Source organism: Arachis ipaensis, chromosome B6 (assembly GCF_059453495.1).
Source record: "Arachis ipaensis isolate K30076 ecotype BB chromosome B6, ASM5945349v1, whole genome shotgun sequence".
NCBI classification, from domain to species: Eukaryota; Viridiplantae; Streptophyta; class Magnoliopsida; order Fabales; family Fabaceae; genus Arachis; species Arachis ipaensis.
The window spans coordinates 62,748,613-62,763,460 of record NC_142441.1 but is presented as its reverse complement, the minus strand read 5'-3'; the positions used below and the strand labels follow the sequence as shown (position 1 = coordinate 62,763,460).

The 14,848-nt window shown below is 41.2% G+C and overlaps 1 protein-coding gene and 1 non-coding gene across 2 annotated transcripts; both read right to left on the bottom strand.

The window, feature by feature from the left end:
* Positions 1-676: 676 nt before the first annotated feature.
* LOC148555827 (uncharacterized) lies at positions 677-1,063 on the bottom strand. Its single transcript, XM_088490681.1, has one exon. It carries the CDS (start codon positions 1,061-1,063, stop codon positions 677-679), a length of 387 nt encoding a protein of 128 aa, XP_088346807.1.
* Positions 1,064-11,410: 10,347 nt separating this feature from the next.
* LOC148555826 (small nucleolar RNA R71) lies at positions 11,411-11,514 on the bottom strand. Its single transcript, XR_015886977.1, has one exon. It is a non-coding gene; the product is annotated as a small nucleolar RNA R71 (small nucleolar RNA).
* Positions 11,515-14,848: the final 3,334 nt, after the last annotated feature.

Genomic DNA, 14,848 nt, shown 5'->3' with positions numbered 1-14,848 from the left:
ATGGACATGTGAAGGCAGTTTTCTCTTGATCTTTAGGGTCCACCACGATTTGATTGTAACCAGAATACCCATCTAAGAAACAATAGTAGGCATGGCCGGCTAATCTTTCCAGCATCTGATCAATGAATGGGAGAGGGAAATGGTCTTTCCTTGTGGCATCATTCAATCTTCTATAGTCTATGCACATCCTCCACCCAGTCACTGTCCTAGTAGGGATCAACTCATTGTTCTCATTGGTAATGACCGTCATTCCTCCCTTTTTTGGTACAACTTGAACCGGGCTCACCCATGAGCTGTCAGAGATTGGGAAAATTATTCCAGCATTCCACAACTTTATGACTTCTTTTTGAACTACCTCCTTCATGGCTGGGTTGAGCCTTCTTTGGGGTTGAACCACAAGCTTTGATTCTTCTTCTAGCAAAATTTTATGCATACAAATGGCTAGGCTAATACCTTTGATATCGTTAATTGTCCAACCCAAGGCTGCTTGGTGAGCTTTCAACACTTCAATCAGCTTTGTTTCTTCTTCCATATTTAAGGAGGAGTTAATGATCACTGGTAGGGTCTCTTCTTCTCCCAGGAACACATATTTGAGGTGAGGGGGAAGAGGTTTCAATTCCTGTTTTGGCTTCTCTTTCTCCTTGTCTTCACTAGAGATTTCTACCACTTCTTCTTCCTATTGCTCATGACAAGTGGCTTCTAGCATTTCCTCCACCAGACTTTCTATCATGTCCACCTTCACATAATTTTCTTGTTCAAGAGGGTGTTTCATTGATTTGAAGACATTGATGACCATTTCCTCATTATGTACTCTAAAAATCATCTCTCCCTTCTCTACATCAATAACGGCTCTAGCTGTGGCCAAAAATGGCCTTCCCAAGATGATTGAGTTGTTTCCTTCTTTCTCTGTATCCAGAATTACGAAGTCTGCTGGGAAGATAAACTCCCCAACCTTCACTAACAGGTTTTCCACAATGCCATTGGGTGTCTTGATTGATCTGTCAGCCATCACCAAAGACATACTGGTAGGTTTGAGTTCCTCTATGGCAAGCTTTCTCATCATTGATAACGGCATCAGATTGATGCTAGCACCAAGGTCACAGAGAGCTTTGTCTAGGGTCATTTTGCCTATGGTACATGAAACTACAAAACTCCGTGGATCTTTGAGCTTTGGTGGGATAACTCCTTGAATCACAGCGCTACATTCTTCAGTGAGAAGTATAGTTTCCTTCTCTTGCCAACTCATCTTCTTATTGATGAGCTCCTTCAAGAACTTAGCATACAGGGGCATTTGCTCAAGTGCTTCAGCTAAGGGAATATTGATCTCCAACTTCTTGAAGACTTCAAGAATTTTTGGGAAGTGTTGGTCCTTAGTCTCCTTGTTGAACCTTTGGGGATATGGCAGTGGAGGTGTAATGCTCTTCTCCACTTGCTGCTGTCCTTGAACTTCTTCCTTTGAATTGTATGGTTGGTTGTTCTTCTTTTTGAGTTCTTCTGCAGCATTTTTGCTTGCTGTTACATTCTCGTCATTGGTTTTCTCTTCTTCAGCTTCTTTCTTGTCACTTTCCTTTGGTTTCTTGGTTGCTTCTTCATTTTTCACCAAGATCTTTCCACTCCTTAGTTGTATTATTTTGCACTCCTCTTTTGGATTAGGAATGGTGTCACTTGGTAGTAAGCTTGATGACCTTTAAATGGTGATCTGTTTGGAGAGCTGACCAATTTACCTTTCCATATTCTTCATGGAGGCTTCCTGGTTTCTTGTTGTCATTTCTTGGTGCTTCATCATCTTTTCCATTAACATTTCCAGATTAGTGATCCTCTGAGAGTCATGTGAAATTGGTTGGTTATTGGGTGGATAATGGTTGGAGTTGGGGTAGTTGTTTTGGGGTTTTCTGTAAGGGTTTTGGTTAGTTTGCTGCTGGTTGTGGTTTTGGTTGTTTCTTGAAGTGTTTTGATTTGAGTTCCTCTGCCATGGTTGTTGATTCTGTTTGTGATTGTCTCCCCACCTAAGGTTTGGGTGATTCTTCCAAGAGGGGTTGTAAGTATCACCATAGACTTCATTTGGCCCAGAATTTTGGTTGTGCATGTACTGGACTTGCTCTTGCTGTTGCTCCTCTTGAGTTTCTTCATTTTGCCCCCATGTGGTTGATGGTTGGCTTGTGTTGACTGCTGCAACTTGGAGATTATCAATCCTCTTGGCCATTTGCTCAAATTGTTGTTGAATTTGCTGCTGCATCATTTTGTTTTGAGCTAAGGTTGAATCCACTCCTTCCAGCTCCATTACTCCTCTCCTTTGTGACGGTTGGCGTTGCCTTTGATGAGCAAAGAAATACTGGTTGTTAGCCACCATGTCAATGAGATTTTGAGCCTCTTCTGCAGTTTTCATCAGTTGCAATGATCCTCCGGCTGAGTGATCAAGTGCCTCTTGAGCCTTTAGAGTGAGCCCTTCATAGAAGTTCTGCAGCTTGTCCCACTCAGTGAACATCTCTGGTGGACATTTTCTCAGCAGAGCCTTATATCTTTCCCATGCCTCATATAGATTTTCAGCATCAATTTGTGTGAATGTCTGCACCTCAGTCTTCAACCTAATGATCCTTTGAGGGGTAAAACTTGGCAAGAAACTTGCTCACCAAATCATCCCAAGTGTTGATGCTTTCCTTCGGGAATGTTTCTAGCCATTGAGTGGCCTTGTCCCTGAGAGAGAATAGGAATAACAGCAGCTTGTATATGTTAGGGTGTACTCCATTGCTTTTAACTGTGTCACAAATCCTCAAGAAAGTGGACAGATGTTGGTTCGGGTCCTCCAATGGCCCTCCTCCAAAAGAGCAGTTGTTTTGGACCAATGTGATGAGTTGTGACTTCAGTTCAAAGTTATTTGCATTGACATTAGGGGTAAGAATGCTGCTTCCACAATGTCTAGCATTTGCAAATGTATAGGAGGCCAGTACTCTCCTCTGTTGTGGGTTATTGTTAGCCCCTCCTTCTGGATGATTGGGATTAGATGGATCTCCTTCCATCTCGTGATATTCCTCCTCAGATTCTTCTTCTCCAACAATGCCTTTCCCTCTTTCAGCTCTTCTTAATCTCCTGAGAGTTCGTTCGTCTTGTTCATGAAAGGTGGGTATAGCTCTTCTTGTATCTGACATACAAACAAAACACAAGAAACACACAACCAGTGACACTTCAATCTATTGCTAGAATGAAGTTTTAGTTAGCTTGAGCAAAAATTCAAACAGTTAGCGTGTTAGTCAAAACTTAAAGAAACAGAATAGAAAAAGTGCTTGATCTAGATCTCCACTTCACTTAATCATTGTCAATCTATTTCAATCCCCGGTAACGGCGCCAAAAACTTGATGTGTAAAATTTGGAAAATGAATTCCAAACACACAACTCACCGGCAAGTGTACCGGGTCGCATCAAGTAATAATAACTCACATGAGTGAGGTCGATCCCACAGGGATTGAAGGATTGAGCAATTTTAGTTTAGTGGTTGATTTAGTCAAGCAAATCAAGTATTGGTTTGAGTGGTTTGTAATTGCAGAAGCTAAATTTGCAAGGAATGTAAAAGGGAAGGGTGAATTGCAGTAAATTAAAGAGAAAAGCAAATAAAAGTGCTGAATCTTAAAGAACAAGAAATTAAATGGCAGAAACTTAGAACGCAAGAAATGTAAATTACAGAATCTTAGAGTGCAAGAATTGTAAATGGCTTGAATTGTAAAGGGGTCAGGGATGTGGGATTGCAAGAATTAAACAAAAGAACAATAAATCTCAACACATAGAAGAGTAGAAGGTGACTTGAATTGAACCGGATCTAAAATAGAAATGTAAATAAACGTGAAAAGCATTCAACAGAGAAAATAAAATGATAACTCCAGATCTCAGGACCCAAGAGACTAGATAACCAAGTCTAGATCTCAATGCCTTCCTAGATCCAAACTTAGAATTCAATTGCAAGAAAAGTAAATATCAAGCAGTAGAAGAAAGGAATTCAAATATTGATTTCTCAAAAAGTGCAGTAAATCAAACAGAGAGATCTCAGGGTGAGATTGAAACAGAATTCCTTCAATTCTCCAACCCCCAAGATTTAAACAAAGTGTGTAGAAAAGAAAGCAAAAACAACCAAGGGGAAGAGAATTCAATTCTCCTTCCCAGGAACTCTCAAATTCTAAAAGCAACAACTCAAAATGTAAAGATGAGTTCTCTACTGTAAGTATTAAAAATTCTAAAAAGGGAAGCTCCCGAAAAATTTAAATTCTAATATATTTATACACTCTCTTCTAATGATCTTCAAGCCTTGAATTGGGCCCTTGGTCTTGATGGAATTGGGTTGATAATAGCCTCTGTTGATTGCTCTTGGTGTTGGGAAGAAATCCACTTGTGAACCGGGCCTTGAACCATTCACGTTTGAGTCAACATTTGAGTCAAACGTTGACTCAAACGTCTTCATGTGTGACATTATGCAGCTCGGCCAAGTTGCTGTCATCCACATTTGAGCCAACGTTTGAGGTCAAATGTGAGCTCAAACGTGGCCCTTCCCAAGCAGCTCTTCTAGCCAACATTTGGCCTAACGTTTGAGGCAAACGTTGGCACAAACGTGGCTCATTGAATCATCAAACAGGGGTGTTCATTCATTCTCTTATGGTGCCAACGTTTGACCTCAAGTTTGAGGCAAACGTTGGCGCAAACGTTGCTAAGCTCCAGGGGTGATTTTTCTTGCTGAGATGTGGCCAACGTTTGACCTCAAGTTGGAGGTAAACATTGACACAAACGTTGCATAGCTCCAGGGGTATTCATCCTTGTTCTTGTGGCGCCAACGTTTGACCTCAAGTTTGAGGCAAACGTCGGCGCAAATGTTGGCTTGCTTCCAGGGTGTGGTTGCACTCTTCCTCACGTTTGAGTCCAAGTTTAAGGCAAACTTGAGCTCAAACGTGAGTGCCTCTTCTTGCCCCTTGCTATCCCCTTTTCTTCAACCTTCTTCCAAGCTTTATTCCTCCTATCATCAATCAACAATTGCATCAATGCTATGCTATAATCATGAGAGTTATTCTTCTTCTTGTCATCTAAGCAATTATGGCATAAAACTCATGAAAATGCATCAATTCATCCATGGTTGATTGAATATAAGGAAACATGAAATTCCACCCAATTGACTTACTTGTGGCCCAAGAAAGTGCATAAAACCTATTGAAAATCAAAGAAAAAGACTAGTAAAACTAGGCTAGGATGACTTGTCATCACTAACAACCTAAAATCCACTACAACATGCATATCTAACTAGCCTAAATATGAACATAAATAGAAAAATATGAATTAACTACGAATGGATAGAAGGGTGGTGTTGGTCGGAACCTGGTAGGTGAATTAAGGAGAGTGGGGCAGAGAGGTGGCTGGGGGATGGTGGCAGTGGCGTCTGGCGCGGCGGTTGGTGGTGGCGCGGCGGCGGTGGGTACTGTTCAGAGGCAGGGGCCTCGGGAAGGGTAATGGGGGTAGGGGGAAGGGAAGGAATAGAAGAGGGGGCGTAGGTAGCGGATAGGGGCGCGGCGGTGACGGCGGTGCGGTGGGGTGGTGATCGCGGAGGGGGGCAGTGGCGGTGGAGGGAGGAAGGAAAAGGAAGAAGAAGAAAGAAGGGGAAGGAGGAAGGGGGGTGGTGTGGCGACGGGGTCTGGGTGGTCGGCGGGATGGCGGCGGTCGGTGATGGTGACTGGGTGGTGGTTGGGTGGTTGGAGAGGAAGGGAGGAAGGAGAAGGGTTTGGGGGGGCACAAATGGTAGGGTTCGCGTGACTGGGGGGTTATGGAGTTTGAATCCACGCGATCGCGTGGGGCACGCGGTCGCGTGGTTGGGCTGAAATGGTGGTTGACGCGATCGCATGGGGCACGCAATCGCATGGAATGGATCAGGGAGCGAATGACGCGATCGCCTGGGGCATGCGATCGCGTCGCCGGAAATTGTGCTAAACGCACAATTCCAGTGTCGTTTCAGCGCAACTCTCCTCCTTTTGGGATGTTGTGTAATCCATGCGACGCGATCGCATCGCTCACGCTGTCGCGTGGGATTGATGTTATGCAAGTGACGCGATCGCATCAAGGACGCGATCGCGTGGTCGTTTTGTGCAAAACGCACAATGGCCGCACGATTCCAGCCTAACTTTCTGGACGTTGGATGTTTACGCCGATCTCCAGATCACGCGGCCACGTGAATGACGCGAACACATGGGGAGAGTTTTCTCAACTTGACGCGATCGCATAAATGATGCGGTCGCGTCGCGCACCCTTTTTTTTTTTTGAAACAGTATGCAAAATGCAATGCTTAATATGAAGGCTATGCAAAACTCCAGGTTCAATATAATAAAATAAAAGAAAACTTGAAAACAAGTAAAACTAAATAAAAAATGAAAAAGGAACGATCATACCATGGTGGGTTGTCTCCCACCTAGCACTTTTAGTTAAAGTCCTTAAGTTGGACATTGGATGAGCTTCCTGTTATGGTGGCTTATACTTAAATTCATCCAGAAATCTCCACCAATGCTTGGAATGCCAATAGCCTCCGGGGTCCCAAACTAGGCATGTAAAGCTTCTGAGCAACTTCAAATAGATTCTCAAGCTCCCGGGGTGACGAGTGTTAGAATAGATTCCAAGATCCCAAACTTGGCTTTTAAATCCACCTTCATCTTGATCTGTATTTTTCCATCTGGGCGGTTTAGAAATTAGATTCTCACCAGAATAACCAAACGTTTTCCGAGATCCATTCGATTGATTATGATGCCAATCCATGCACTTCAAGTTGAAGCGTGGAACCTTATTGAACCTTGTGCACCAGCTCTGAGTACGAGCCATTTCCCTTTTACTCTTAAAGCCGCAGAGAGCTCTAAGGTGGCCATCTGTTTCAAGCAAACCATATTCAAGTGGAAAAATAAAGCTAAAGGTTAAGGATTGTACCCACTTGAAGCTTGTATTGGGTGGTAATGGCCTTGGGATAGGTGGTTCCAGTGGTTCTGTGAGTTCTACTCCCTTGTGCTCTTCTGTGAAATTCTTCACTTCTTTGCAAGATTCTTCAAATGTATCCATGTCCTAATCAAAGCCTTCTATGTCTTCCTCGTCACTTAAGTCATAAACTGGAGGTTGAGAGAAATCTACCTCCGTATCATCTTCGTACTCGCTTGGGGAAGATTCTTCGATCTCAGAGAATTCACTCGCGGATGCAAGTTCATTACTAGAAGAACTTGACTTGAGATTATCATCATCAAGGAAACTTGCTTCTTGGATTATTCCGTCTAGTTCTTCATAAAAGACTTGCTCTGAGGTTTGTGTACTATTCTCCTTAGCATCAGTTGTAACGTCCTTGACAGAGTTCTCCACAACTCTGGATTCCCATGGAAGTTTAGCGTCTCCTAAGTCTTCAACCAACTCTTTTTCTTGTATAATGACAGCTTCCTCTACTTGTTCTAGTATGAAGCCATGCTCTGTCTTGTCCACTGGAGTTTCTAGTATCTCCTTCATGCTACGCTCTTCGTTAGATTGTCCACATGGGGCTCTGGGAGGCCCTTGAATGTTCGAACGTCTAGAAGATAATTGACTTATTGCTTGCTCCAGTTGATGAAGGGTTGTTTGAAGTTGATCTACTGTTCCCTTGAGGCAAACTTCTGATTCTCGGGGTGATGGATTTGGACGTGGTACATTGGGAAGTGGTGGTGTTTGGGAGTAATTGGATTGGAATCGGGGTAAATGAGGATCATATGGTGGCGAATGGTGAAAAGCAACTTGTGAGTGTGGTAGTTCAAGGTTGTGTTGAGAAGATGGCCTATAAGCATAGGGTGGGGCTTGTTGGTAACTACAAGGTTTTCCACCATGTCTATTGCCTTGGTATGCATTGTAGAATGGTCTTTGTCCATGATATCTTGGAGGGTATTGCTGCCTAAAGGGTTGATCAGATCCTCTTGGCTCCATCCATCTTTGATTGCTCTGACCTTGATGCATGTTCCTGTTATAACTTTCATTCCTTTCAACAATATTAGAACCAAACTCAAAGCGAGAGGGGTGAGAATTCATAGTAGCTAATGAAGATAAAATAAGAAAATAAAAACAAATAAACACGTAAAAGAGAAATATTTACAATAACCAATAATAAGGCACACGATTGCAATTCCCCGGCAACGGCGCCATTTTGACGTTAGGATTTTTGCTAGTAAAGAATTTATAAAAATAGTCACGTTGTAGATATAGTTTCTAAACCAACAAAAATCCCTTCTTACAAATGTTTTGGTTGTCACAAGTAACAAACCCCTAAATAAATTGATAACCGAAGTATTCAAACCTCGGGTCGTCTTCTCAAGGAACTGCAGGGAAGTATGTTCTTATTATTGGTTATGAAGATTGTAAATTGAGGTTTCGAAGGTGAGAAACAAGTAATTTAAATTGCAATTAAAGTGAGTAAAAGACTGTAATTTAAATAAATAACTGTAAAACACACTTTTGGCAAGGTATGAGAAATTAGAAGTCCTATCCTAGTTATCCTTATCAATGATGATGAAAATTGAATCTTAATTCCACTTAGTTAACCTTTGCTAGAGCAAGGGAAGGTGAAGTGACTAATTAGTTAGATCCTCAAATCCTAGTTAATCCCTAAGGAAAGATTGGGATTATTGAAGTTCAATTTTATTAGCAAAGATAACAATTATCAATCATGTTTGAGTTTGATAACTCCTGAGTTACTGATTTCTTAACCAAGACCGAAAGGGGAAAAGTAAATCTACTGGAATAAAAATTTCTTCAGATTGGGGATAAAAGTAACATAAATAAAAGAAAGCAATATTAAACTGAAATACCTCAATTAACATTAATTCAAAGAGCAATCTGTAACATAGAAGAATTCATAATTAAATTGAGAACATAATAAACAGGAGTATTGAACCTGGTAAAGAGATAATCCGGAAAGCGAATAAAATCCTAAATCTAAATCCTAATCCTAAAGAGAGAGAGGAGAGAACCTCTCTCAAAACTAAATCTAAATCATGAAAAACTAACTAATTAGAGAGTCTCCCTGAATGGATGCATTCCCCCACTTCATAACCTCTGGTCTATGCCTTCTAGACTTGGATTTGGGCCAAAAAGGGCTTCAGAATTTGCTATGAGCATTTTCTGCAATTTCTGGTGCGTGGCCTCTATCGTCATTGGGAGTTTTTCCTTGTCACGCGGTCGCGTCAGTCATGCATCCGCATCATATGTGTTTCGCTCAAAGCGCGCGATCGCGTCAGTCATGCGGCCGCGTTAATGTCTCTTCACGCTGGCATGCGGCCGCGTCGCCCATGCGATCGCGTGGATGCCAGTTTCTTCAAAAACTCTGTTTTGTTCTTTCCTTCCATTTTTGTATGTTTCCTTTCCATCCTTTAAGTCATTCCTGCCTTAGAAGATCTGAAACTACGCAACAAACGAATCATGGCATCGAATGGAAATAAAGGGTAATCAAAATAATTATTTTTAAGCATAGGAAACATGTTTTTCACATACATCACATAATAATGAAGGAAAAGTAAAACCATGCAATTAATATGAATAAGTGGGAGAAGCATTGAATAAATCACTCACATTAAGCACAAAATATATCATAAAATATGGATTTATCAGCCTTAGTTTTTACTTTCAAGGGGGACGGGATTCTGGGGGCTGGACACACCAGAGAAGAGGGGTCTTCGGACTCACCTCCCCCTACACTCTTCTTCCTTTTCTCTTCATTTTCTTTTCTTAGTAGTAGTTTAATTCCATTTTGTACTTTTCATTTATGAAATTTGAAGTTTCAATTTCAATTTTAATTTTCATTTTATTTTTCTGCACTTTCTTTCTTTTCTGTTTTGATAGAGCAATGAACAACTAACTCTTTTCATTGGGTTCGAGAGCTCTATTGTATTTAATGGATCAATTGTAGTTTTCGTTCTTCTTCCTCTTTCTTTCCTCTTGATTTTACTAGAAATATTTTCTCATGTTGGACCGAATTGGAGTTTGGATGGATATTGTGACATTTAATCCTACCAACACTTTGATTTGGAAATACATGTGGTATAATCAATGACCATACTTCATCTCTTCCCATGAGAAATTAAATCAAGGAATTGGGCAATTGTTCAAGCTTAGAGAGATTGGATTGCCAAGGAATTGGGATCCAATCACTTAAGATTGCCAAGGAGATCAATGAATGCATTGATTGAGGAAGAGATGAGAATGAACTTGATCCAGAGGATTGTAATATCTCTTGATCCCAATGTTCATTTTATTTTAGTTCTTACATTTACTTTTCTTGCCATTTTACTTTTATGCACTTTATAGTTTTCCTTTACATTCATGCAATTTACATTTCCTTGTTGCTCATCATCTAAATATGAACCGTCTAACTAGGATAATCAATTAACCATTGATTGCTTAATCCATTAATCCCTGTGGGATTCGACCTCACTCTATTGTGAGTTTTTACTTGACGACAATTCGGTATACTTGCCGAAGGAAAATTTATTGAGAGACAAGTTTCCGTGCATCAAGTTTATGCCACCGTTGCCGGGGATTGATTTTGTATCGACAATGATTATGTTGGAGGATAACTAGATTGAGAAATTTTCTTTTGTTTTGTTTAATTCCATCTGAGTGATTTACTTTCAGTTTTAGCTATCTTCTTCCCTTTTTCCCTTACCCATTTGTTGTGTTTTCTTAGTTGTTTACAATTTAGTTTACTAACCCACTAACTATTTGATACATTGCACTACTCACACTAACAGCCATTCTAACAAGAGTAATTTCTTCATTCATTTTCTTTCTTGCTTTTTGCTTTGTTGGTTGTATGACAGGTAGAAGAAGTGGGACTTCGACTTCCTTTGAATTTGAATCTGAGAGGACCTTCCTTAGTTTAAGGAGGGAAGCAAGAGGAAAGAGAGTCGTTGGTGCTGAGGAAGAGAAAGAGTATTTTGAAACAGACATGGAGGAGAATATGGAGAACCACCATGAAGAAGAAGCTCACAACCATGCCAGAAAAGGCCCAGCAAATCATGCTGGGCAAGAGAGAAGAGTTCTAGGCTCTTACATCAATCCAAACCCAAGAAATTATGGAAGTAGCATTCAAAAGCCAACCATACATGCCAATAACTTTGAACTAAAACCCCAGCTCATCACCCTCGTTCAGAACAATTGTGCATTCGGAGGAAGTGCCCAAGAAGACCCCAATCAACATATAACCACCTTCCTAAGGATATGTGATATTGTGAATTCTAATGGTGTTCATCCTAACACCTATAGACTGCTTTTGTTCCCTTTTTCACTCAAGGATAAAGCATCTAAATGGCTGGAATCCTTTCCGAAGGAGAGTTTAACAACCTGGGAAGAAGTGGTAAACAAATTCTTGGTGAGATTCTACCCTCCTCAAAGAATCAACAGGTTGAGAGCTGAGGTACAAACCTTCAGACAACAAGATGGTGAAACTCTCTATGAGGCATGGGAGAGATTTAAGGATTTAACAAGAAGGTGCCCACCAGACATGTTCAATGAATGGGTGCAATTACACATTTTCTATGAGGGTCTTTCTTATGAATCAAAGAAGGCAGTAGACCACTCATCCAGAGGATCTCTGAACAAAAAGAAGACCATTGAAGAAGCCATAGATGCCATCGAGACTGTAGCTGAGAATGACTACCTCTATGCTTCTGAAAGGAGCAACACTCGAGGAGTGATGGAGCTAAACAATATGGATGCTCTGCTGGCTCAAAACAAGATGATCACCAAACAGCTGGCTGACCTTACCAAGAAAATGGAAAGGAAACAAGTTGCAGCAGTCACCACCTCATCAGCAGCTCAAGAAGGAGTAAATACAAAGGAAGAGGGTGACTGGGAACAAGCCAACTATATTGGGAACTCACCTAGGCAGACCCATGATCTATACTCCAAAACTTATAATCCTGGTTGGAAAAACCACCCAAACTTTGGGTGGGGAAATCAACAAGATCAAGGCCAAGATCAGAGACGTCACAACCCCAATAACAATGCAACTCACCAACATTCCACATAGAGATCATATCAACACCCACCCAACAATACCTCTCAACATCCATATCAAAACCAAAATATCCCTTCTCACCCTTCCAACCTCAACTCACCATCACCATCCAAAGATAGACTCTCCAGGATTGAGACTCTACTTGAAGGTATATGCAAGGAAGTTCAAGACAGTAAAATGTTCCGGGAAGAAGTGCGATCCAATATGCAGAATCAAGATGCTACCATCAAGAAACTTGAAACACAAATTAGCTACCTATTCAAGCAAGTTCCTAGCCACAATATTTGCAGCAGCACTAATTCAAACCCAAGGGAGGAGTATCAAGCTATCACCCTCAAAAGTAGGAAGGAATTGAAGGAGACCTCCAAGAAACCACAAGAGAAGAACTTGGATGAAAAGAAAAAGGAACAATATGAAGTTCAAGTTCCCACTCCCAATTCACATCAAGAAGGAAAAGTGCTGAAACCATATGTTTCAAAATCCCCATACCCTCAGCAATTGAAGAAGAGGGGAGATGACAACCAATTCTCAAGATTCTTAGAAATCTTCAAGAAATTACAGATTAACATACCCTTTGCTGAAGCAATAGAGCAAATGCTACTCTATGCCAAGTTCTTAAAGGAGTTGATGACCAAGAAGAGAAACTGGAAGAACAACGAGACTGTGGTACTAACCGAAGAATGTAGTGCCATCATTCAGCACAAATTACCCCAGAAATTGAAGGATCCTGGGAGCTTCCAGATTCCTTGTATTATAGGGGAAATCACAGTGGAAAAGGCTTTATGTGATTTAGGAGCTAGCATAAATTTGATGTCCTTAGCAATGATGAGAAAAATGAGGATTGAGGAGGCCAAGCCAACAAAAATGGCCCTATAACTGGCAGACTGATCATTCAAATTTCCTCACGGAATAGTAGAAGACTTGTTGGTGAAGGTAGGAGACTTTATCTTCCCAGCAAACTTTGTAGTGTTGGATATGGAGGAAGGAGCCAAGGCCTCTATCATCCTGCGAAGGCCATTCTTAGCCACTGCCGGAGCTATCATCGATGTCCAAAAGGGTGAACTTACCCTTTGAGTACATGATGAGAAAATGATATTCAATGTGTTCAAGGCCATGAGTTACCCACAAGACTCATTGGGAGAATGTATGAGGTTAGACTCATTGGAAGCTGTAGTGCAAGAAACTTTTGAAGAGGAAGAACTTGAGGGGTTAACAGAAGAAGAGGAATCAGCATCAAGCGAAGAGGCTGCAACAGCTGAGGTTCGTGTTCAGGGCACACTAGAGGAGAAGAATGAAAAAAAAGAAGAAGCACCCAAACTTGAACTAAAGGCACTGCCGCCCAACCTCAAATATGCATATTTAGGAGAGCATGAATGTTATCCAGTGATCATAAACTCAGCCCTCAGCCAAGAACAAGAGGAGGAACTACTCCAAGTATTGCAAAAGCATAAGGATGCCATTGGATGGACCCTCCCTGACTTGAAGGGAATCAGTTCGGCCATATGCATGCATAAGATACTGTTGGAAAATGATGCCAAACCCTCCATTCAACCCCAAAGGAGGCTAAATCTAGTCATGAAAGAAGTGGTACAGAAGGAAGTCATGAAGCTGTGGCAGGGAGGGGTAATCTACCCAATTTCGGATAGCCCATGGGTCAGCCCCGTCCAAGTGGTCCCCAAGAAAGGAGGAATCACTGCAGTACCCAATGAAAGGAACGAACTCATCCCTACAAGAACGGTCACAGGATGGAGGATGTGCATTGACTACAGAAAACTCAATGAAGCTACAAGAAAAGATCACTTCCCACTCCCCTTCATGGATCAGATGCTGGAAAGACTTGCAGGACACGCATATTATTGTTTTCTAGATGGTTATTTAGGATACAATCATATAGTAGTTGATCCAAGAGACCAGGAGAAAATATCATTTACTTGCCATATGGAGTGTTTGCATACAGGCGCATGCCATTTGGGCTATCTAATGCACCTGCAACTTTTCAATGCTGCATGCTTTCTATCTTCTCAGATATGATAGAGAAATTCATTGAAGTCTTTATGGATGACTCTTCAGTATTCGGGGATTCCTTTCCTAATTGCCTAAATCACCTTGCCTTCGTATTAAAAAGATGTCAAGAGACTAATCTGGTCTTGAATTGGAAAAAATGCCACTTTATGATGACAAAAGGAATAGTCCTTGGCCATAAAGTTTCTAACCAAGGCATTGAGGTAGACAGAGCTAAGGTGGAACTCATTGAAAAATTACCCCCACCAAGTGATGTCAAGGCAATTAGGAGCTTTTTAGGGCATGTTGGCTTTTACAGAAGATTTATTAAAGATTTTTCAAAGATAGCCAAGCCCTTAAGCAATCTTCTTGTATCTGATACACCATTTATCTTTGATGAGAAGTGCATGCTAGCATTCGAAAACGTGAAAAAGAGGTTGTCCTCAGCCCCTATCATTACCCCACCTGATTGGAACTTACCATTCGAACTGATGTGTTATGCATCTGATTTCGCAGTTGGTGCAGTGTTAGGACAGAGGAAAGATAATTTGGTTCATGTCATATACTATGCCAGCAAGGTCCTCAATGACACTCAAAGAAATTATACCACTACTGAAAAGGAGTTGCTGGAAATAGTTTTTCAATTTGACAAGTTTAGATCATACCTCATTGGTTCCAAAGTGATTGTTTTCACAAATCACACAACACTTAAATATTTGTTTGCCAAGCAGGAATGAAAACCAAGAGTGATAAGATGGATCTTGTTGTTGCAGGAATTAAATATTAAGATTAGAGACAAGAAAGGAGTGGAGAACAAGG

Bases quoted from the DNA above. Each gene is read 5' to 3' on its own strand.
- LOC148555827 (XM_088490681.1), bottom strand. From the start codon at position 1,063: ATGATGAGAAAGCTTGCCATAGAGGAACTCAAACCTACCAGTATGTCT.